This window comes from Alexandromys fortis, unplaced genomic scaffold (genome assembly GCF_014885135.2).
Source record: "Alexandromys fortis isolate MF-2015 unplaced genomic scaffold, M_Fortis_MF-2015_v1.1 scaffold_25, whole genome shotgun sequence".
Taxonomy (NCBI): Eukaryota; Metazoa; Chordata; class Mammalia; order Rodentia; family Cricetidae; genus Alexandromys; species Alexandromys fortis.
The window spans coordinates 5,355,665-5,379,416 of record NW_026067904.1 but is presented as its reverse complement, the minus strand read 5'-3'; the positions used below and the strand labels follow the sequence as shown (position 1 = coordinate 5,379,416).

At 40.3% G+C, this 23,752-nt stretch overlaps 1 protein-coding gene across 1 annotated transcript in view; it reads left to right on the top strand.

Moving 5' to 3' along the window:
• The first annotated feature begins 1,130 nt into the window (after positions 1-1,130).
• Pik3c3 (phosphatidylinositol 3-kinase catalytic subunit type 3) overlaps positions 1,131-23,752 on the top strand; it is a 78,251-nt gene continuing 55,629 nt past the window's right edge. The window contains exons 1-6 of the mRNA XM_050135093.1: positions 1,131-1,283; positions 3,052-3,240; positions 5,299-5,442; positions 8,499-8,628; positions 20,008-20,094; positions 22,227-22,322. Coding sequence (XP_049991050.1) covers positions 1,216-1,283; positions 3,052-3,240; positions 5,299-5,442; positions 8,499-8,628; positions 20,008-20,094; positions 22,227-22,322 — 714 coding nt within the window. The 5' untranslated portion in view covers positions 1,131-1,215. The remainder of the gene's footprint in view (positions 1,284-3,051; positions 3,241-5,298; positions 5,443-8,498; positions 8,629-20,007; positions 20,095-22,226; positions 22,323-23,752) is intronic.

Sequence of the window (23,752 nt, the reverse complement as noted above, 5' to 3'; positions counted from 1 at the left end):
AAACTACTGAGACTCAGGCCTATATTTTAAGTTCATACATATTACACCCAGAGGGTACAGAAGCGTCTAGCAAACTATTTCAAAGATTTTATTTTTAGTTTTTCAAGACAGGGTTTCTCTGTAGTTTTTGGAACCTGTCCTGGAACTCGCTCTTGTAGACCAGGCTGTCCTCAAATTCACAGAGATCCTCCTGCCTCTGCCTCCCAAGTGCTGGAATTAAAGGCCTGTGCCACCACCTCCTGGCCCTCAACGAATTTTTAAATATAATTGTAAACGAAGACCAAAGTGTTACAGTGTATTAAAAATTACTAGAATAATTTACAGGAATGCAGAAGGTTCAGAAACTCGGTTCCAATTATTATTGGCGATTTCTAGGCAATAGCTGTAGAATTTGGACCTGAACTGCTGATTAGAATATATCCAATACAAAGCACTGAAGCACAAATATTGAGACTGTCAAAATGAAACCCAGATGTTTTCGGCCTTTGTCTAGTCCTTTTTGTTTGTTTGTTTGTTTTTCCGAGACAGGGTTTCTCTGTGGTTTTGGAGCCTGTCCTGGAACTAGCTCTTGTAGACCAGGCTGGTCTCGCACTCACTCACAGAGATCCGCCTGTCTCTGCCTCCCGAGTGCTGGGATTAAAGGCGTGTGCCACCACCCGCCCGGCTTTGTCTAGTCCTTTTGGTTGTCTTCACTACACACACACAAAACAAAACAAAAGAAAACAAACAAACAAAAAAAAACAAAAAAAAAAAAACTCAACTAAGCAAACAAAATAACCTATGGCTGGAAACAGCCAATTAATAATTAAATCTCTTTAATAGAAACTGGAATATAAATTAATCAAAATAGTTTTGTGCATCTCCTCTATTTGGTTTGAACCAGGTGAATGTTACTACATTATTTTTGAGCCGGATATCTCTTCTGACTCAAGTAAGAAAAAAAAAAAAAGTTTCGTCAAAACAGGAAGACTGGTATGTAACCACATAAGCCACGCTTCCTGCCCTTAAGCAAGATGGCAGGCTCCTCTTGCACATGCGTCCTGCAGCCCGCCGCGGGCTTCTTCCGTCGCTTGTATTGCGTTGGGGACTGGGATTGCTAGGTTACGCGCGGAGGGGCGGGACAGGAAGTCTCCGTGTTTTGAGGCACCGGCGGCTTCTTTCTGGAGTCTTTCGCGTCCCTGGCTGTCTCTGTGGCTTCTGCTCTCCGTGCTGGCCATGGGGGAGGCAGAGAAGTTCCACTATATCTACAGCTGTGACCTGGACATCAACGTGCAGTTGAAGATGTGAGAGTCCCGGGGGAGTGAGGGCGGTGAGGGGCGGGCAACAGCCCGGGAGAGGGGCTGGTCCTAGGAGGAAATCGGCAGTAACCGGCGCTTCTCCAGAGGGGCACGGAGCAGTTTGCTTTTTCAGCTTTTGCGAGAGTACTGCAATCTATTTTTACGCAGAAGAAATCAAACCGTAGGAAACAACTCTCCCCACCTAAGAAAGAGGGAGGGAGCAGATTTTTCCTTTAGAGCAGGGCTTAAAGGTGGAATGGGCATTCGGAAATCTTGAAGCTGGGATAAATGAGACTATGGATGCAGTTTTAACTACAGCGAGATGACAGAGACATAGATTGAACCTTTGGACAGTTTGCATTTTTAAAGGTAGAGACGTTGAGAGGGAGTCGAGTCTTTAAATAGAATCTTGGGGCAGCAGTTTTAAAATACAGGTCAAGAGCATGACATCTTGAAATGAGAACCCTATTGGGAAAGAAGAGTCCCCAGAGAAGGTAACTTCAGCACAGTAGAAACATTTGGATACATAGGGAAGCCCACCTTTCTGGGCAAAGCAATTTTGCTGTGTACTTTATATATTGTCAGAACTTTGCTCAGTGCCATTTCTTGAGGATAGGTAGAGAAATGCTTGAGGTCTGTGCCTGGTGAGAGCCTTCTTGAGGGTGAAGACTTCAGATTCCTGCGTGGAGAGAACAAATTGTACATGCCATTCTTTACCTCTTTTGTTCCTATCTCCTATGCGTCAATTATTAGGCTTATTGCAGAATCTGTCTAAGAGACAGAGCAGCCATGTCAGTATCTCTTATGATGGGAAGACGATTGGCTTTGGCGTATCCAGTATGGCTTACAACACTGAGGTTTTTTTTTTTTTTTTTTTGTATTTTGAAGTGGTGAGATAGTATGAGTACATAGTATGGAAAAGATAATAAAAATAATGTCCAGGTAAAAGTAAGTTTGAAGACAGATTCCCACTATGTGTCTCTGACTGACCTAGACCACACTAGTAGATCTGCCTACCTCTGCCTCCTGAGTGCTGGAATTAAAAGTGCACACTAGCATATGTGGGCTTAACAGTTTCTTGCAGTAGTGCATTGTGTATATTTTCTTATGTTTCTAGGATCTATGCCTATAAATTAAATGCTTACTTAAAGGTGGGGTAAATAAGTTGTCAATTTGAAATCAGTAAAGTTTTGTTTTGCTTTGCTTGTTTGGTTTTGAGACAGTGTTTCTCTGTGTAGTCCTGGCTCTCCAGGAACTTCCTTTGTAGAACAGGCTGGCCTTGAACTCAGAGATGCCTTGTCTGTGCCCCCAGGTGCTAGAATCAGTGAAATTAATCCTGAAGCCTGGATTAAGATTAGGTGACAAGGTTTAAAATGAAGCCTGAAGAAGAGAAATCTTTTCAGGAAGTTAGAATAAGCCTCGCAATGTTAGGGTTTTCAGAGTTCCTTACCAATTATAAAAGTGATGTTACTTTTTTTTTTTTTTTTTTTTGGTTTTTCGATACAGGGTTTCTCTGGTTTTGGAGCCTGTCCTGGAACTAGCTCTTGTAGACCAGGCTGGTCTCGAACTCACAGAGATCCACCTGCCTCTGCCTCCCAAGTGCTGGGATTAAAGGGGCGTGCGCCACCACCGCCCTGCGTGACGTTACTTTAGAAATAGGAAGTTGTCATTAGATTGTTTATAGTTACTTTAGCAGACACAAACTTCTTATCTTTTTATTTACCCCTGCGTACTTTAAAACTGCACGTCTGAAACAACCCGTTTCTGCTTCCAGAGGAAGTTTGGAAGGGAAGAGAGAGCAGAAGAGTTACAAAGCTGTCCTCGAAGATCCGATGCTAAAGTTCTCTGGGCTCTACCAAGAGACGTGCTCTGACCTGTATGTGACTTGTCAAGTTTTTGCTGAAGGGAAACCTCTGGCCTTACCAGTCAGGACATCCTACAAGGCATTTAGTACAAGATGGAAGTAAGTTGTTCTCTTGCTGTTGCTCTTTTTTCATTTGCCATGTGAAAGATTGTATACTGTTCTTCCATAGCTTTAATAATGTTCTAAGTAGAGACAGTTTAGCAGGAATTACTATAGAGTTTAACTGTATACCTATGAAACTATAAATATTAGTTAGACTATTGAGAGCATGTAAAGATAGTTGTGTTGGTGTGTATTTACTTCATGTTTGTATTTAGTATGTTGACATTTTGGAAACTAAGCATTTTACTCTTTTACACCATCAATCAGAGTACAACCATGTCTGGACTCTCTGCTGTTCCATGGCCTTTAATACAAATGGTTTAGATAATTTGAAATGGCCATATTGTTGTTTAGATATTTAGAAGTAGATCTTATATCATAAGATTTATAGTTCAGGTAAGATTTATAGTCTTTATTTGTTTTCCAAATGAAACTTTAGTTTTAAGTTCGTAGTTTATTTATGTATTTACATGTTATACTAGCAGTTCATTGTTGGCATGGAGGGCCAGCATAAGATAACAGAAAACTCTGTTTTTCCGAATAGTAATGTGGATCTTTAATCTCAGAGACTTCACGGGGGCATTTCTAGTGTGCAGTCAGTTTTATTCTGCAGTCACGTGGAATGACAGGTGCATAGGTACTTGGTACTTTTTTTAGTGTGTGTGTGTAAAAGGTTTTGCCTTTATATATGTATTTATACCATGAAAAGGGTGTTCAGTCCCCTGGAACTGTAGTTACAGATAGCTATGAGCTACCGCATGGGTACTGGGAACTGAACCCAGATCATCTGTAAGCACAGTGAGTATTCTTGACCACAGAGTTGTCTCTCCAGCCCCGTGTGTGTCCCCATAGAAGTTAGCTATGCTCAGAGTGTCACGGACGACATGGCATGGCCACGTGCACAGTCACATGGCTCTGTTGCTGTACTGGAACCTGGGAAAGGCTTTCAGAGAGAAGAAGCTTGAACATTGCTGGTCAGACTACATCCAAATCAACTATTTCGATAGTGTAAATTCTCTAGTGTTCATTTTGGTGTCAAATATGTATAAATATTTATATCCACACAGCACACATATATTAATACATTTTATTCTGGAAGATTTCAACTATATAAAAATATAGAAAATAATATGCCTAGGCAAGGTGATGCATATCTTTAATCCCAGCACTCAGGAGGCTCTAGCAGAATTTGAGGCCAGTCTGACTCAAAAAAACAAAAACAAAACACAAGAACAGAAACCATCATTACATCTAAAACAATGGACCAGAATTCTGCAATTTAAAATATATTTGAATGTAGAATGTCATCATCTTTGGTTAATACTACTTTTTCCTTTTTCTTTTGTTATGGAAACATTTTATTCTCTATTCCTCACACTGCCCAAAAAAACTTAGAACAAAACCAACTTTGCCTCCTCTCATTTGCTACTTCTTTCATTCATTGTTTTGCTATTATATGTTTGCAAGGTTGTAAAATTAAAAAAAAAAAACATAGATCAGTAAAAGATCTAAAACAACTGTAGAAAATAGATTGAGAAAATATTTGGGGTATGTAATAAGAGTTGACATTAAAAAAATAGACTGAAATTGGGGAAAAACAGCTTTTATGAAGTCTGCTATTAGTATTTAAAAGGTGAACTTTTTGCCCAACCCACCAAAACGGAAATGGTGAATAAACATAATGCACAGTTATTGGAGATGGGGGTGGGTATCACTTTATAGTGTGGGCTGGACTCAGACAAACTCATGAATCTCTCTACACTGGCCTTGAACTAACAGTCCTGCCTCACACTAAATTCTGAGACTGTGGACATATGTCACACTGCTCAGCTTGAGTGTCCTGATTAAATGTCTTGATATACTTATTTCAGGAGCTATATTCAAAATTCCCGTGTTTATATTTGAACAAGCAAAATTGAGGTGATTTCAATTATTCACATTATTTTTTAGCGTATAAACCTAATCTTTTTGGAGCTTTCTCCTCTGACTGAACCATTTTTTTAATGGGCTAAGAAAGAAAGATACATGTTTGTTCTGTTGACTTTGTTTCCATAGTTGGAATGAATGGCTCAAACTCCCTGTGAAATACCCTGACCTGCCCAGGAATGCCCAAGTGGCCTTGACTATATGGGACGTGTATGGCCCAGGAAAAGCTGTGCCAGTGGGAGGAACAACTGTGTCGCTCTTTGGAAAATACGGGTAAGCATTCTGCCCACTAGTCCACAAAGGGCTGTTTCTTTTTCTTTCCTAGAGAACTTTGATTGTTTACACAGTCTGGTTTTCTCTGTGAAAACCAGTTAGGTACATAGGCCTTCCACCCTGCCTAGAGAGGGTCTGAAAGGCATTTCTTACAGGGTGCGCTGTATTCGTTACTCTTCTCACTGCTTTATCAGGGACACAGTTCCTGACAGAAGCAACCCAAGGGTTCCCCAGTTCGAGGGCTCAGTGCATCATGGGTGGAGAACGCGTGGCTGCAGGAGTGTGAGGCAGCTGGTCCCATCGCATCTGCTGTCAGAAACAAAGAGATGAAAGCTGAGGATCAGTTTCCTTTCCCTCTGTTCATGTAGTCTGGGATGGCAGCTCGTAGGATGTTGCTGCCTACACGGGGGTGGGCCGCCTGAATTAACACCATCTAGACACAGCCTCACAGGTATGCCCCCAGATTTGTCTCTTAGGAGGGTCTATACCCTACAGATTTGTCAATCAGAAGTAACCATCCCAGCACCTAAATGAACCAAGACACAATCTGTACTGCTCGACTGTTGAGTGAATGCGAGGACCATTTCTATTAGACTAAAGTCATTGGGAGTGAGAGCTTCGGGTCCAGATCTGGACACTGAAGATGTCGTGCCTTTCAGTGGAAAGTCCTAGGGACTGGAACTGTCTGGCTCTTGCCATATGCCTTAGTTTTGATCCTTAAAGTTTAAAAACGTTAATTTAGACATCACTAAATAAGAATTGTCTTAAAAGGTTTTGACAGTTTTCTGTAAATTAATGTGATGCTATCTTTTGTCCATTTTTTAAAATACAGTTGTTCCCACAGCAAGACTTCTTTTTTTTGGTGATGTTGTTGAGACAGGTGCCTCCCATCCAGAGGAAGTGGAACATGTGCCTGAAAGGCAAATTAAATCGTAAAATTCTCCATAAAGTTAGTGGTAATAACTAGGAGTTCAGTTTGTTCGCTTGCCATGAGCTAAGATTAAGTCTTAGGAAACCTGTTCATGCTGTTTGTCCATGCCTTGTGCCGCAGTTGTGTGATTTTTGAGCATCACTGCTTTGGGCCATAGTTTTCTCAGATGTTTCTTTGGCAATAAAATGTCTTCAGTGGCCTCTTTCTCCAAAGGACCCTAGTATGTACTTAGTGTAGTGGCCCTTGAAGCTTCCAATGGAAGGTGGTACAGTGACTGCCAGCTGGTGCTCTTTGCCAACATCTGCTTTGTCTGTGCGAGTCGTTAAGGGGGAATTCTTAGTGAGCGCTAATAAATTATTGAAGACTGATCTTGTGAAGTAGTTCTGCCAAAGCCACCTGCCTCTAACTTGAGCATCTGACGTTAGAGACTTCTGAGTAGCTTCAGAGCAGATTGGTTATTACTTGGATTTGCTCAGGCAAACTGTAGGCGATGTGCAGGTGTGTGTGAATTCTGCGGTCCTGGCAGTGGCTGCTACAGTGGCCTGGCCCTGCCAGCTCAAGCTGCATCCACAGCTGATACTGGGTCTCCGATGGAGCTGAAGAAGGGCCTGCTGTGCTGGACCCCTGTCTCGTTCCTTTGGTTTGATTTTCCAAGTGGATGTAAGGCTGTGCGCATCCTCTGCCTCACCACCGGGAGGTTGGGGGGTGGGAACAGTATAGTTTTAGACAAGTTTCCATTAGTGTCCAAAGATAGTGGTGTGATCACTTCGTTACCGGCACTTAGCATTCCCCTCACAAACTCCCCATTTTAAACTCTTTTCTACATCTGTCCCAAGGTGCCTAAATCATTTAGTAAACCAACTTTCTTCCTGCAAAATTTGGCTTTTTGTTTCTAGTTAAATTCAGCCAGAGTATTTGCTGAGGAGCAGAGCGGTCAAGAGCAGGAAGGGCTGCCACGTGCTCTTTCTGAAGGTGTATGTGAGGCTCCCCACTTCTCCCTTTTAGTAGTGCTTTAGATACTACACTGCAGCCAGTTTCTCGGGGCCTGCTTCAAGGTTGTGCTGCGTTTTGTTTCATTTCAGACAAGTTCTTATTAGATTGTCTGTGTTACTCTAGAATCTGTGATCCCCCTGCCTTGGCTATCTGATCTGTTTGAGAAAGAAATTTAACTGTATAAGAGGCTGTGTTTATATGTTTTTGTACTAACAAGAAAATCTGTAATATGATGTTTTTATTAATGAGAAGATGTATACTAAGGAATGAACATTATTTATTCATGGTCACAGCCATGCATGCCGTAGATGGCACAGTTGGTACCAAACCCAGGCAGGCTTACAGAAAAATGATGTATGTCATTTACTTTCATTTCCATCTTTAAATATGATGTTGTTCTATTGGCTGGAAAGTTGGTGTCTGCTCTTCTAAGATGTCTGCTGAGGTGCTTGTTGAGTGCTGGCCTCCAAGCATGGCTGACACCATTTTCCTCTTAACAACTACGAATACTTCCAGAGAGAGATCCCCGTTGATTGGCCATGTTGACTTGCCACTCTTCGTAGGAGGAGGGTGTAGGGAGAGTCTCGGGACCCTCACCTAGGGTTCACACTGTCCCCTCACGCATCTTCCAGCCCTTTATTTGTATGCATTTCTGTCCTGACTATGTGGCCTCATTGTATCCGGGGGTCTTATGTAGACTGTGGAAGGCTAACTGAAGCAGGCTGCATTTGTGTGACCATGCGGAGGTCTGTTCTGGGATGAGACAGACCCATGTCTGGCTGCCTTATGGTCACTTAAGTTCCTGTAAGTAACTGCTCATTTATGCTCTGGAGTTTACCTTGGTTTGCCACTGGAGCCATATAAGAAAGGTGCACACTTGCTTAAGTCTGCTCTGGAAGGAGTTCCCTCCACACTGGTAACATATGCATTGGATTTAGGTCATTTCTATATACGTCTCCCATTTCTGATCATCTAAGGGACAAAGAGTAGCTTGAGGAGACATTTGCGGTTTTAGTAGCTTAGCTCAGTGCTGCACGAACCATAGGGGCTTTGGAGCCGGACAAGCTTGACACACATTTCATTATGATGAGCTGCCTCGGTTTACCTCTGCTCTGAACTCCTTTCCCTACAGCATGTTTCGCCAAGGAATGCATGACTTGAAGGTGTGGCCTAACGTGGAGGCAGATGGCTCTGAACCCACACGAACTCCTGGCAGAACAGGCAGCACGCTCTCCGAAGATCAGATGAGCCGCCTCGCTAAGGTACATGGGCTTCGGAGACGAGGCGAACTCTGACTGGTGTGGATTCGTGTGCCTTTTTATTGTGAATCCTGGCAGTTGTCTTCTTGGTTTAAAGTAAATGTCAGTAACCATTTTGAGATATGATTCATGAGCCTTCGCTCTTGAAAGGCATATATATGCTCCATATCCTTGTGTGATCCTCCTCGCTGTGTGACTTGAGGACCTTTTCACCCCTAAAAGCTCCAGGTACTCAGCAGTCACCCCTTATTCCATCCTCCCTGTACTTCCTGATGGCTGCTGGTCCACTTTCTGTCTGTAGACTTCTGCATGCATGAAATCACGTACTGTGTGGCCATGACATGGTTCTAGACGTGCAAGAGATTTGGAAGTGCAGGTCTCCCGTATTTCCATCATGATGTCTCCTTCCTACATTGCTGTTTGAGGTGAAAAGGGTGGCAGAGCTCCCTACTGAGTGCGCCCCTGGAATAGTCTTCAGCTCCTTTCTTTCTCCAGCTGAGTAAAAACGCATTTCAGCTGCTCCTTTCCAGGTCCATCCGTGTTCTTCCTGGGGGTGTAGGGCAGTTCACAAGCCTCTCTGTGGTCCACCCTCTCTTTAAGAGTTTATCAGCAGCGAACTTGGATTTGGTTACTTTCCGTGATTTACACATAGATATTTTATTAGAATCATTGTGTATGTACTCTGTGGGCTACTAAAATTTGAAAGATTTGGTTTTTAAGGGTCACAAGAACACAGTTTCAGTCTAGCCAGACCAAAGGATACTGGGGACTGTGAAATGAAGACCAGCCATTAAGTAGCCCATGGAAACATGGTATTGGGTAATTACTAAGCAAGCATTGGCAACTCCGACCTGGAATAATGCTTTTACTCTGACTTTTGCTTAACTATGGAGTGAAATTCTAACCATAATATGATTAACTATTATAATATGATTAACTATCTAAGTCTGTTTTATTTTAAACAGTCCTTTTATAGTAATTTTAATGGAATAAATCTCTCTAGTGATTTAGACTGTTTTATAAATCTTTCTAGTTTTCCTTTGAGGAAAAATGTATATGAGAAAAAAAGTTATCTTGTATAGTACTCAGGTTAGGTCTCATTTTTTGGTTTTTCAAGACAGGGTTTCTCTTTAGCTTTGGAGCCTGTCCTGGCACTAGCTCTGTAGATCAGGCTGGCCTCCAGCTCACAGAGATCCGCCTGCCTCTGCATTCTGAGTGCTGGGTTTAAAGGCGTGCGCCACCACTACCTGGCTTCATTTTTTTAAAAAAAATAATTTGGATATCCTAGAGTTTTACTAGGGATCAGGAAAAAAAATTATGTATTAAAATATGTAGCACCCTACATCTTGCTCACTTTCCATCTTTAAACTTTTATAGTTAATGCTTGCTTCTGTTTCAACTGATTTGTGAACATAGTAAGAGATCAGACTTCAGGGCTGTCTGTTGACTTTCACGGTCTGGGCCAGCTTCTTGGTAATGGTGGCCCAGTGTTCCCTTCATCTCTATTTTTCAGCTTGTCATACTGTAAGAATTTTGATAGGAGGCATGTCCTCCAGGGGCTTTAGATGTGACCCCTGGGCTCCGGTATCTGATTTATGTTGAGCCTGTGTCTTTGGACGTGAAAGGTTAGTGCAGAAGCTCGCTTCCCCACTCCCTCATTTAGCAGCTCTGCATGATGCCTTTGCCGTGTGCGTTCCTTTCTGACAGTTTGATTTAGAGGAGGCAAAGAAAGTACAAAAAATGTTTCATGGTCTGTGCGGGGATATTGGGGGAGGGGTGGCTGTTCACGCCAGCAGTGAAGAGGGGAACCATGGACTTCACAGAGCCACGTCTGGTCACTGGGTCAGGGTCTGGATCTCAGGCTTACTGCAGCAGGAGCCAGGGGACAACAGAAGCAGGACAAACAAGCTACCCTGCTGTATGCTGCCTAGATGGGGTTGCAGATTATGGGGTGTACTCTTTTGCTTAAGTGCTGTCTGTAACTAACTGTAGAACTGCACTGCACATGCTGTTCCCATCATTTACATGGTAGTTTATAAAAACTGAATGGAAGGCATTCTGCCTTCGATCAAGCTGCTCCACTATAATCTAAGTCATTAAGAGAAAATACAATAGAAGAATGGTAGCTCGAAGTGTGAACTGTCTAACAAGTGAAAAGACTTAATGAAGTACAGCTATTTCTTTGAAAGAATACACACATTCTTCAGGATAGCATAAACACCGAGAAGAACCTGTCACACTCTTAGGGAGTTAGTCTTAACGGGGAAACAGTTGAGACTTGACAGCATGCAGTATGGAGTGCACCGCAGATACTCTCTGCCTTGAAGCAGTGACGCCCCTGTTCACATATTTTGACTGTGGTAGTGGATTTTAATCCCAACGAGTAAGCACAGCTTCTGCTTTTAAAATGCTTATCTTACAGAAAAAGAGAATTTTTTTACTAATTAGAGTTTGGGAAAAGCACACTCCTGGCCATTACATTTGGGTTGGTTGAAAGTGTCTCATCTTGTTTCATTTATCCCTTTAGATGTTTTTAAAGTGACAATAATTAAAAATTAGAATTATAATTACTGTTATGATTTGAGTGAGAATGGCCCCCATAGTCTCATGTGCTTGAATACTTGATCCCCAGTTGGTGGAACAGTTTGGGAAGGGGTAGGAAGTGTGTGGCCTTGTTGGAGAAGGTGTGTCTGTCATTGGGGCAGGTTTAGAGATTTCAAAAGCCCTCACCATTCCTAGTTAGCTCTCTTTAACTCCTTGCAGATCAAAATGTAAGCTCTCATCATCATGAGCGCCAGTCCTCTGAAACTGTAAGCTCTCTGTTAAGTGCTTTCTTGTCTAAGTTGCCTTCTTCATTGTGTTTGAGAACAGCAGGGAAAAGTAACTAAGGCAGGTGCTGAGATTATCCAAGGCTGTCAGGCTTGTTCAGTGGTGCCAGTAACGTTACGGAACATGTTTTATATGAAGTTCATAAAGAATGAGTTTTGTTCTAGATATATACCTTTTATGAACAGCTTGTTTGATTTGATTACTTATCGCCACTGTTTAGTGTTACAGCCAGGGTTTGGGGGATTTTGTCACTTTTTTCCTCATTTTGCTGAGTGGCATCTTTTCGATAATTCATTGGTTTGCTCACAGTTCTCCAATATTGTTAAAGCCTTTAGACTTGTCTTAAAACTAGTGGCCCTGAGTAGACTCTCTTGATGCCAGTGTGATATTGAGCCCTAAAACATTATTGATTGATGTTCTGAGAAATCAATTCTCTGTCTTTACAGCTATAGTTTCTGCCCAAGGGGGAAAAAGTAACATGCTTTTATAACTAGATTAATCTGTGAGAAGTTTAACTAAATGGAACTTTTATATGTCAAATACTACTCTTCCTGAATAATGAGATTTATGAGGAATGTTTAAAAGTAAAATTGAGGAATTGTGGATGAGACTTCATTAATCAAGAAGATAGAAAAACTTGGATCTTCTTTGCTAGCTAAGAACTAAATATATATGCCCAGGTGGACTCTGACATGCACGTGTGTGCTCTCACAGTTCCTTCAAGTGTTAGCTGTTCAGACGAAGTTTATGTATGGCTGTAGTATGTCTTACAAATTATTTCATAGTTTCAGTTGGATTTTTATATGAGACTCATTATTTTTGTTTATTTCAGAGATGCATCTTTAGATAGTAGAAATCTGTGAAACAGCCTTAGTTTGTCTGTCTGATTGTCTGTCTTTTCTGCCGCTGACAAGGAATAAGAATTTTTTGTCAGTATTTATTTATATCCATTTATTCCAGGCTTAAGAAAAGTATTAGACCAGGAACAGCAGAACATGACTTTAATTAATACCAGCACTTGGGAGACAGATCTGTGAGTTCAAGGCCAACCTGGTCTATATAGTAAGTTCTGGGTTAGCCAGAGCTACATGCTGAGACCCTGTTTCAATCAAAGAAACAGACAAAATAAAAAGGAAAAGAAGAAAAAAGAAAGGTACTAGAGATGAAAGAGTAAAGTAATGGCGTCTTAACTTGAGGGAGTGTAGAGTACAGTAACAGAAAATCACGATACACCTGGCATGGTTACGCTAAAAAGTCCTATGGCTGCATGCATATAGCTTCTGGGGATTTGAAGGGTTCACTGTCTGCTGAAAAAAAATTACCTTTATTCATTTCTTAAGGGTCAGAGAAAAGAGGCAAAACAAAACAAATGCCTGCTTTTAATTACCTGTGGGGCTATGTGAACAGTTTTTTAAAATTATTTTTTATTGAGCTCTACATTTTTCTCTGCTCCCGTCCCTTTCAACCCTCTCCCATGGTCCTCATGCTCCCAATTTACTCAGGAGATCTTGTCTTTTTTTAATTCCCATGTAGATTAGATCCATGTATGTCTCTTAGTGTCCTCATTGATGTCTAGGTTCTCTGGGATTATGATTTGTAGGCTTGTTTCTTTGCTTTATGTTTAAAAACCACTTATGAATGAGTACACACATGGGTCTGGGTTACCTCACTCAAAATGATGTTTTCTAGCTCCATCCATTTGCCTGTAAATTTCAAGATTTTTTTTTGCTGTATAGTACTCCATTGTGTAAATGTACCATATTTTCCTTATCTGTTCTTCGGCCGAGGGTCATTTAGGTTGTTTCCAGATTCTGGCTATGACAAACAATGCTGCTGTGAACATAGTTGAACACATGTCTTTGTTGCATGATTGAGCATCCTTTGGATATGTTCCCAAAAGTAGTATTACTGGGTCTTGAGGAAGATTGTTTCTGAGAAATCACACTGACATCCAAAGGGGTTGTACCAGCTTGCATTCCCACCAGCAATGCAGAAGTGTTCCCTTTACCCCACAATCTCTCCAACATAAGTTGTCATCAGTGTTTTTGATCTTGGCCATTCTTATAGGTGTAAGATGGAATCTCAGAGTTGTTTTGATTTGCATTTCTCTGATGACTAAGGATGTTGAACATTTTCTTAAGTGTCTTCCAACCATTTTAGATTCCCTGTTGAGCATTCTCTGTTTAGGTCTGTACTCCATTTTTTTTTAATTGGATTATTTGTTCTTTTGATGACCAATTTATTGAGTTCTTTGTATATTTTGGAAATCAGTCCTCTGTCTGATGTGGGGTTAGTTAAGATCTTTTCCCATTCTGTAGGCTGTCGTTTTGTCTTGTTGACTGTATCCTTTGCTTTACAGAAGCTTTTCCATTTCAGGAGGTCCCATTTATTAATTGAGTCTCTCAGTGTCTGTGCTACTGAGGTTATATTTAGGAAGTAGTCTCATGTGCCAATGTGTTCAAGTGTACTTCCCACTTTTTCTTCCATGAGGTTTAGTGTGGCTGGCTTTATGTTGAGGTCTTTGATCTATTTGGACTTGAGTTTTGTACGTGGTGATAGATATGGATCTATTTTCATTCTTCTGCATGTTGATATCCAGTTATGCCCACACCATTTGTTAAATAAATATATGTCCTTTTTTCCATTTGATATTTTTGATTTTTGGTAAAAAAAAATTAGGTGTTCAAAAGTATGTGGATTAATATCTGGATCTGCTCCTGCAGAGGTCCTTGTCTTGGAGTCGGTCCTGTAACGGTCTGGCTCTGATTTACTCCCTCAGAGGTCCCATATTCCGTTGAGTCCAGACCCACAGAGGACCTGGCTCAGGCTTACTCCTTCAAAAGTCCCAGATTCATGCCCTGACCCACAGCAGTCTCTGGCTCTGGCTCAGCAGTTGCTCTCCTGTACCTGCTTTTGTGGAGTTTGCTGTCTCAGTTCTGCTCCAGCCCAGGTCACTGACTCAGTCTTGAATCCACAAATGTCCCTGGTCTGGATATGCGCCTACTTCTGTTGAGTTCATCATCCCAGGCCTGCTCTGGCCCAGTTTGCTGGCTCATGTGAACAGTTTTGGATAGGGGATTTGGCAAGCTAGTGAAAAAAATGAACACTTTAGACCAGAGTGGAAAGAAAGCAGGTTTATATAGGATAGAGCAAAGTGTAGCAATTATGGTTGTGTCTGAAGTACCATCTAACTGTGGCAGTGGGTTTTGCGGGTTCCATTTTCACATAGATCTTACATTATGACCAACCCCTACAGTTTTCAGGCATGTAATTGTCACTCTGCAAATGAGGGCAGTTCCAGTTGGGACATGTTCTCTGGTGGTTGGTGTGGGCCAAGATGCATGAATTTCATTGTCAGGCACTTTCTGTTATATGTTTGAGGGCAGCAGTGTGAACTGGCTAAGTCCAGTTTTGTTTGATCATGCCATTCTGGTGTTCTGTTTGGTTTGTTTTTGTCCTCTAGCTTCCAGTTGAATGTTTCTATTACTTTATTTCTATGAATTTTTTTATTAGTCCCTTCATCTACTTCTAAGCTAGAACAGGTCCTGGGCTGGGTCAAAAAGTTGACAGATTTTTATTCTGATGTAAGTGAGCCATAAGTGCTAGCTCTGCCAGAGTCATGGCTTTAGCACTTACGGTGCTCACAGCAGGCTGGGCCAATCAGGGAGCTCATCTGTCTCCAAGGGCTGCTGTTTGATAGGACCCCACCTGCTGCTCCTGCTCTGGGTGCTGTGTGGCAAGCTGGGCTGCTGTAGTCCCTGTCCTTTGTACTTTTATCCACACCCACTGATCTGTGAGATTGTCCTTCATCATGACATCGTCCACAATATCTGATAATATATAATTAGGAATCCAAGAACTTTCCTAACCATGTTGCTGTTGGTTCCAGTTGATTCTTTTACTTAAATGGCCTTGGCCACTCCTGTTTAACTCTCGATGAAGTTAGGGCATAATAATTATCCCATTATTTGGAGGACACTGACCTTCTCCAACTCTGTATGGCTCTTGTGAATTCTTTAGAATCCTCTGTACCTGACAAAGAGTGCCACTTGCTGATTCTTCCTAGAATGGATACCTAGCAAGGATGATTTCTTCACAAACATTTTTAATAGATCGGATTTCTCACCCTGCTGCTTAGCAGGGTGCAGATCTTGTTGGAAAGATGTAGGTCACTGACATTTCAGACTCAGAATGAAATGGAAGCTTATCCCAGCACCACATACAAGTTGTCTACACTCACCTATGTTGACAGACGTCGTCTTTGATCCTCAGCATCGGTAGAAGTGGAGGGAACTAGAAACGGCTGTAGACTGGAGGACTACTCCTGTTTGCTATGTTGTTATCGGCAACAAGAGATGAAATAACGGCTCTGGGGAGCTTTCACTGTGCATAATGATTATAGCTGTGTAAATTCCATACATGTAAATACAAATTAATATTTAATTATTTATAATTATTTCGTGTGCCTTGAGCTAAAAATAAAAGCCATGATGGCCTGAAGATGTAAAAGGGACCTCGGTAGCTGGTGTGTTATTTGTTGTATTGAATTTGGGTGAATTATCTAGACGTTTTCTACCCCGTCCACCATTCCTACCATGGTGCGCAGCCCTCAGAGAAGTCGTTCTGCATGCCCCAGCTCCAGCTTCGTGTTTCTAAGGAGGATAGCTTCTTCAGGAATGCTGGGAAATAATGAAGTAAATGCCGTGGGCCTCTAGCTGGGTGTGCTTTATACTGGTAGTTCAGTAGGGCAGATTCCTGGGAGACGTTTTCAGTGGCAGCTGTTCAGTTCTGCAGAACTTCTATAGCTAATTTGAAAAATATCTAGAATTTCTTTAAATGTCAAGGTGCAATGTAGGAGCTCTTGAACAGTCATCATAACATGTGAAAATTACTCCTGATTTTCCATTCATGGTTGAATTCCTCATTATTTTTCTCTGTCGAGGCATACAGACATTACTATTTCTGATTGCAGCTCTTAAAGTCTGTGTTCCCATCGCTTCCTGAACAGCTCCTACAATTGAAGTCTGTAACGTAATTTATGCTTGACCTTTGTGGTAGCTTTGAAAGCAAGGCCTTGCCTGTGTAGGGAGTGACATGTGTTACCAGTGACATAGACTCAGCCGGTACAGACGGCTCCAGAAAGTTCCCAATGTCTCTGGATGTACCTCATAGAAGACGGAAACCTCACTTCATTTTCCCCATCAGGAAACTGCTCACCATTGCCAGTGCTTTCCTCATAGCAAGTCATCATGGGGACCAACTGTTAGATCACAAACACAGAACAAATGTTGAGTAAATAACAGAAGCTGGAGGAGCTGAAGTTGCATAATTACCATGTGCTGATAGCAAAGACAGGCAGGTGGGGGTGCCTGAGAGTCACATCGTTCCAAACTGGCTTTTACAGTAGAAAATACAGAAGTTATATAAACATTTTTTTCATATGAACAAAGTAGTAGTAAAAATCTGTAAGAATTTATATGGTATGTAATGGAAAGAAAAAATTACTCCTATCAGCCTTTAGTAGCTATATGGGATGATATTGCTTGCCATGTTTTGCATCTACCTGCATGTTAGCACATAGATAGAAAATAATATTTATTGGCATCGGCTCAGAAGTGACAGATTTTTGAAGAGTTTGTCAGTGTAGAACCAAGCCTCCAGCTACAGTGTGACACTCTTTGGTCTCTAAGCCACACTGCTTGGTCTCTGGTCCTCTGGATGTTTCTTATTCTCATTGATGTAGCTCACACATCTGTCTGATGTTCTACCAGAGCCAACAGTGTATCTAGCCCTTGCTGTATGTAATTATACTATTCACCCACTGGTGTTCTCCCTTTATTAACTGTTCAACTTAGCATCAAAATCATGTTACAGTGTGTCATTATGTCATACTTTGTTCTTACTCTATCCTCGCTTCCACTTCCCACCTCTGATTTACTAATCCCCTTCCTTCTCCCAAGTATCCTATTTGCTTTCATGTCCCATGTAGTCCATTATCCTCCCTTTGGTCTTTTGTCCTTTCCGCTTTTAAAGATCTCTTTCTAGTTTAATCCACTTTTTACTTCTACGTTTTATATGCACAATCACATTTTCTCTGTCTCTTTATCTCTCTCTCTCTCTCTCTCTCTCTCTCTCTCTCTCTCTCTCTCTCTCTCTCTCTCTCACACACACACACACACACACACACACACACAATTTACATCTAGATTTAGTCTATGAGAAAAACACAGTATTTATCTGAGTCTATCATATTTCTTGTAAGATAATGATCTTTGTTCAGTTCCATTGTTTTCTCTCAGGTGTGGTTTCATTCTTTATGGCTAAATAAAATTTCTGTGCATATATATGTGCCACATTTTCTTTATCCACCTTTGATGGACTTCTAGGCTGGTTCCATTTCTTTATAAACATGAGTAGTAGTCACTAAGATCTCTATGTCTATTTTCATTTAGAGGTTACTATGGGGGAAAAGGTACTATTTGCTATTTATAAGAAGTTATTATTTCCTAGGTAGTCCTTTCCTATTACAGTGGACCTCAAATCTTTTAAAAAAGGTTTTATTATAAATGTGTGACTGTTTTGCCTTCTTATACATAAATGCACCACCTGTGGGCCTCCTGCTCACAGAGACCAGGGGAGGGCACTGAAATCCTTGGAACTGTAGTTACAAGTGCTAGTCAGTATGTGGGTGCTACGAGCTGAACCCTGGTCTTCAGCAATAGCTTCAAATGTTCTTCACCTCTGAACCATCATCTCTCTAGCCCCTGAGCTTCAGACCTTTTACATAAGGTTGTCACTTTTTTTTTTTTTCCTGAAATACTGTGAACTCAGTGATGGTGTCAGGGAAGATGAAGAATACTAGTGGTTCTGGCTTTCAGTTCTGAGTGAGGTAACAGTTAATGGCACGGTTTGATGTCTTTATGGGAATACTGCCATGTCCTGGACAGTGAAGAGGAAATGGATGAGCTAAGAGAAGTGGTGGTATAAGGTTTTGATGCCCAGTGTTCCATCATTCTGTGAATTTGTTGGTTAAGAGTTTTGATATATAAGTAAAGCTGATGTTTAAAATTTACACAGTCAATGTCAAAGCCAGTTCTAATCTGAGGACCTTGTTTGTAGCTTATCTTGACTTCTCTATGAACCTGAAAAGCCACTATGATATAATTTATGAAACTCGGGCAAGACAGTGTGTAAGACCTCAAGGTACTCAAGCATCAGCAATGTTAGAATTTTAAATCATTTGTTGTTGTCTCCTAAAATAAAGGCATGTGTGTATGCATGTAAATCTTAGAGTAATGATTTGTTGGGTCCCGAGAATTGCCTTTCCGTGTATAAGTCAGTTTTTCAGAATGTTTGTTATATTACAAATGAGAAGAATAGGGAAAAGGTGTTTAATTCTCCTTTAGAGGATCTTTTATTTTGATTTTATGTATGATAATAAAATATAAGAGCTATAGAACATCTAGGTAACATTCAGGAAGGGCTGTGTTCTTCTCTTGCTTACTAACCGTGGTAAGATTGCAGGCTTGATTTTATTTGTTTATTTATTTGTTTGTTTGTTTGATTTTTGGAGCAGGCTTGATTTTAAAAACTTGATTTTAACGATTTTTTTCCATCTTTAGAAAAATGTCTCTTGCCTAGTTTTTTACATATCTGATATTTTATGTGGCTTTGATACATATATTTGAGTATTATGTATATTTGTTTTAAGAATACCATGTTTGATATAAGAATTTGTTTGTAGAGAATGGAAGTGCTTTGTATGTGGGAGTCTGAGGAGTAGATGTGGAATCTGATGTTCTAATGTGTAGATTTACACACATAGACTCTTTTTTTGTTAATTAAGTTATTTATTTATTTATTTATTAAAGATTTCTGTCTCTTCCCCACCGCCGCCTCCCATTTCCTTCCCCCTCCTCCAATCAAGCCCCCCTCCCTCGTCAGTCCAAAGTGCAATCAGGGTTCCCTGCCCTGTGGGAAGTCCAAGGACCACCCACCTCCATCCAGGTCTAGTAAGGTGAGCATCCAAACTGCCTAGGCTCCCACAAAGCCAGTACGTGCAGTAGGATCAAAAACCCATTGCCATTGTTCTTGACTTCTCAGCAGTCCTCATAGACTCTAATGTGTAGGAGTGTTTCGTGCATGTAATCCGATGTATGGAACACTTTGTATGTGGAATTGAATATGTAGAAGGGCTTCTTAGGGCAGGCTCAGGATTAGATATTTAGAGCCCAAAGTGTTTTAAATTTTGGATCATTTAAGAATTTGAAGTATTTGTACAACTTGATAAGATTATCTTCAGTGTTGATCCCAAATAGAAGGACAGAATTCACTTACTGTAATCTATATTATATTGTCTTAATAGTAATAATCATTTTAATACACTGTATGCAGTGAACAATCCTGTGAGGCTGATGTGGCCTCCTAAAATGCTTTGGGTTTCAGTGTTATATAGATTCTTGATTTTCAAGTCAGGGTTGAGTGATCAGTTGCTACCCTTCATTTCCGTTTTGTTTGTCTCTGTTGAAATTAACCCTGTTTTACTTTCTACAGCTGACCAAGGCTCATCGGCAAGGACACATGGTCAAGGTGGATTGGTTGGACAGATTAACATTCAGAGAGATAGAAATGATTAATGAGGTGAGTTGTCTTCTTTCCTATGTCAGAAAATATTCTGTAGATTACTAAGTTAATTTTTTTTTAAGAATTCGTATTTGCTTGACAGCTGGCTAATAAGTCAGCCCTTACTTCCTAGCTGTGAGTTTTTCTTAAAGTAACTTGGATCATTAGCAGGGACTAGCTGTCCTATGTGAAGGCTCAGTGCCTGTGTGTGTTCCCCCTCATGTTGTTCAAGTCCTGCCATTGCTTGTGAGTGGTGCAGCAGTACTGTCTCCTCCCCCAGGTTACCATGTGGCATCCAGCACACACCTGATTCATTAACCACTTACTGGATTTGGCCCCTCAGTAAGACTCCATTTACATAATTTACATTTTCTTGACCTTGTGTGTCAGGCCATTGTAAATATCTAATTAAAATATGACTTCAGGGAGTCTTTAAAAAGTTATATTCAAAAGAATTGAGCCTGGCTGTGGTTGTGCATGCCTTAAATGTCAGCATTCATGAGGCAGAGGTAGGCAGATCTCTGTGAGTTTGCGGCTACCCTGGTCTATAAGAGCTAGTTCCTAGTTTCCAGACAGCTAGGACTGTTCGACAAAGAAACTCTGTCTCAAAAAATAAAAAAGATAATAAAAAAGTTATATTTGAGTATTATGTGTATTTGTTTTAAGAATACCATGTTTGATGTAAGAATTTGTGTCTAGAGAATGGAAACAACCTTATGAATCACATTCCAAGAGAATATCTGATCATGATAATGACAACTGTGATACGCACATTACATGACTTATCTTGAAGGATATCTCCAAGGATTCTCAGCAGTGGAGAAGGAAAGAGAGAAAGATGATAGAGATAAAGTGTGAAGAACCACTCTTCTTGTTTTTTGTTTTTGTTTTTTGAGACAGGGTTTCACTGTAGCTTTGGAGCCTGTCCTGGAACTCGCTCATGTAGACCAGGCTGGCCTCGAACTCACAGAGATCTGTCTGCCTCTGCCTCCTGAGTGCTGGTATTAAAGGTGTATGCCACCACTGCCCGGTACCCACTGTTCTTGTTTTAAATGAATCTTGGAGTTCTTAACATGTATATTGATTGTAACATTGAGCTCTTTTAAAAATGAATTTATATGTTCTCAACAGAAACTGCTAGAAAATTTTGAACTTTTAATAATAGTTCCATTAAAATAAATAGTTCATTCAAAACATGTATGTTTTCTTCCATGTCAGTTCTTTGTGTGGAAATGTAGCATTGGGCTGTGTCCCCCTTCCTTTCTGCTTTCTACCAGACAGTAGACTGTACTTTATGGAGATGAACAATTTCAGTGACGTTAGCATTGTGCCTGCTTATATCAGTGCTTATATCAGTAGAGACCAGCAGAGAGCGTCATCAGCCCATTTACAGGTGCTGGGAATCGAACACTGGTTCTTTGGCAGAGCAGTTGGTTCTCTTAACCCTTGAACCATCTTTCCTTTAAGTAACCTGTTTATACATTGTCATTTTATGCGCTGGCTCTAGAGACATCAGTGAAAGTATTTTGGAAAGATTAGTCAAATCATTTTAGTTTATGTTTTTGAAAATGCATATATCCATATATATGTACATGCACACACATATATGCAAACAGAACAAATCTACTTTAGTTCATGTTAAGAGAAGTAAATATCCCCCAGTACACATACAGTGTTGATAAAAAGTCATTAATAACAAGTTATCTTATGATAACATTCAAAAATTGTGAAAATTTGATGAAAATCCTTTAAGTTCTCTTTGGTTAAAAAAAAAGAAAATAAAACAAGGTTATTTTTCTGTGTACTTAATAATTGCTGAAGTAGATTAATTATGTAGTTTGAGGTGAAATTGCAGAAAGTTGTTACAAGCAAAAATTGTCATCTTTATTTTTGAAATAAAATAGTCCTCAAAACGCCCTCAGGTTTTGAAATCATGAAATCCACAATGCCAATTGAACCCAGAGTTTTATGGAGTTTGGGTGTCGCCTGCTGAGTGCATACTCTCCTGAAGAAAACAGTGATTCTCATGGGCTGCTGCATGTGGATAGCGGCAAAAGTTGTATTTTAAGTAGCAGCTGATTGATTTTTTTATGTTGCTCAATTGTGGTGAAAACTCGTATTAAGGTTTCTGTCTGTGTTTTCTTTTTTAGAGTGAGAAACGCAGCTCTAATTTCATGTACTTGATGGTTGAGTTTCGCTGTGTCAAGTGTGATGATAAGGAGTATGGCATCGTTTACTATGAGAAGGTATTTCCCTCGGAATTTTTGAGCTTCCTAGCATCAAGGGCTGGGTACAGATGGCGGCTCTCCTGCTGAGGTGCAGTGTTTGGTTGCAGGAGAGCAATCAGCAGCTTTCAGCCGCATCTGCTTCTGCACAAACAGTCATATCACATAGTTGCAGCCCGTTTGGCTCATGCCGTCCTGGGTCACAAAACTCAATAAGTGTGCAAGGGAGTCAAGCATTCTGATTAATTGTTCTGCAAGTTAGTGAGTAGGTCACATTAGTTACCAGCTGTCCATCTGCACAATAAAGTAGGAAATCATAGTTTCCTTGGCAAGACATTGAAGTTCCGATGTCAGTTATTTAACCTGTATCTAATGTGTTAGAACTATATATGCTTATGAAAGTCTTCATTGACATGCATTTATATAGTTTATTCACAGTTAGGAGACAGTGTTTCTACTAGAGTGAATTAAGAGTTGTGTGTTGGTCATGTTTACTCATTAGAGAAGAATTAGCCTTGTGTTCAGGATGTAGCTATTTCAAGTTATTTGCTTTAAATTCATGTTGAAATGCTTACATATGTAAACAAATACTTATATGTTTAGTTATATAGGTAAGTTTATACTCATGTTTATATGTATAAATGTATACTTATATACTTGTATGTATAGTGTACTTATATCTATGTATAATTAAGTGGTTTCTTTCATTATTATGGAAATTTAGTGTTAAAATCAATTAAATGAGAACAAATTTTTTATATGTGACAGATGAACACTTGTAACACACAATACAATTTATTCATGCATCTTTGTTCATTACAAGTAGTAAATTACATTTGCATGTTAATATCACTTACTGATGCTGCCTCCAGTGACTTATACACTTTGAAGATGGTTGCTTGAAAGATTTTCTTAAGGATCTGTGTTTGCATTGCTAATTGATCATTACTTTGTGATCCTTCTCCAGTTAATGTCTTACTTATTTGTTCTTTTCACTGTAGTAAAACACTGGGATAATTTAACTGATTTCAGCCTTATATATATGAGGAAGACTAGGAAGGGTGGAAATGAAGGATTTTTAATATTCTACATTAGTTTATTAGAAAACATCAGTTAAAAAGAAAGGAAAAGGTTATTGAGCAAAATTTTTACCAATGTGTTTTAAATTTACTTTCTGCTTTGTGCTATAAATGTTTATTAAAGCCATACTGCTGCTCAGATGGGGCTTCTGTGTGAAGAACCTGCTAATTGGGTGATTCTTTCAAAGACTGAGTGATCTTTTGAAAGACAGCTTAGACAATAGATGGAATAATAACAGGCTAGAAATAGGTAGTTGCTCCTGAATTAATGTCTGTCTGCCCATCCTGTCATATTCCCACTCAGAGTAAGGATTGCGGGGCCAGTGCATCACAGTGTCCTGGAAACAGATGTTCTTGTCACCTGTCTCCAGA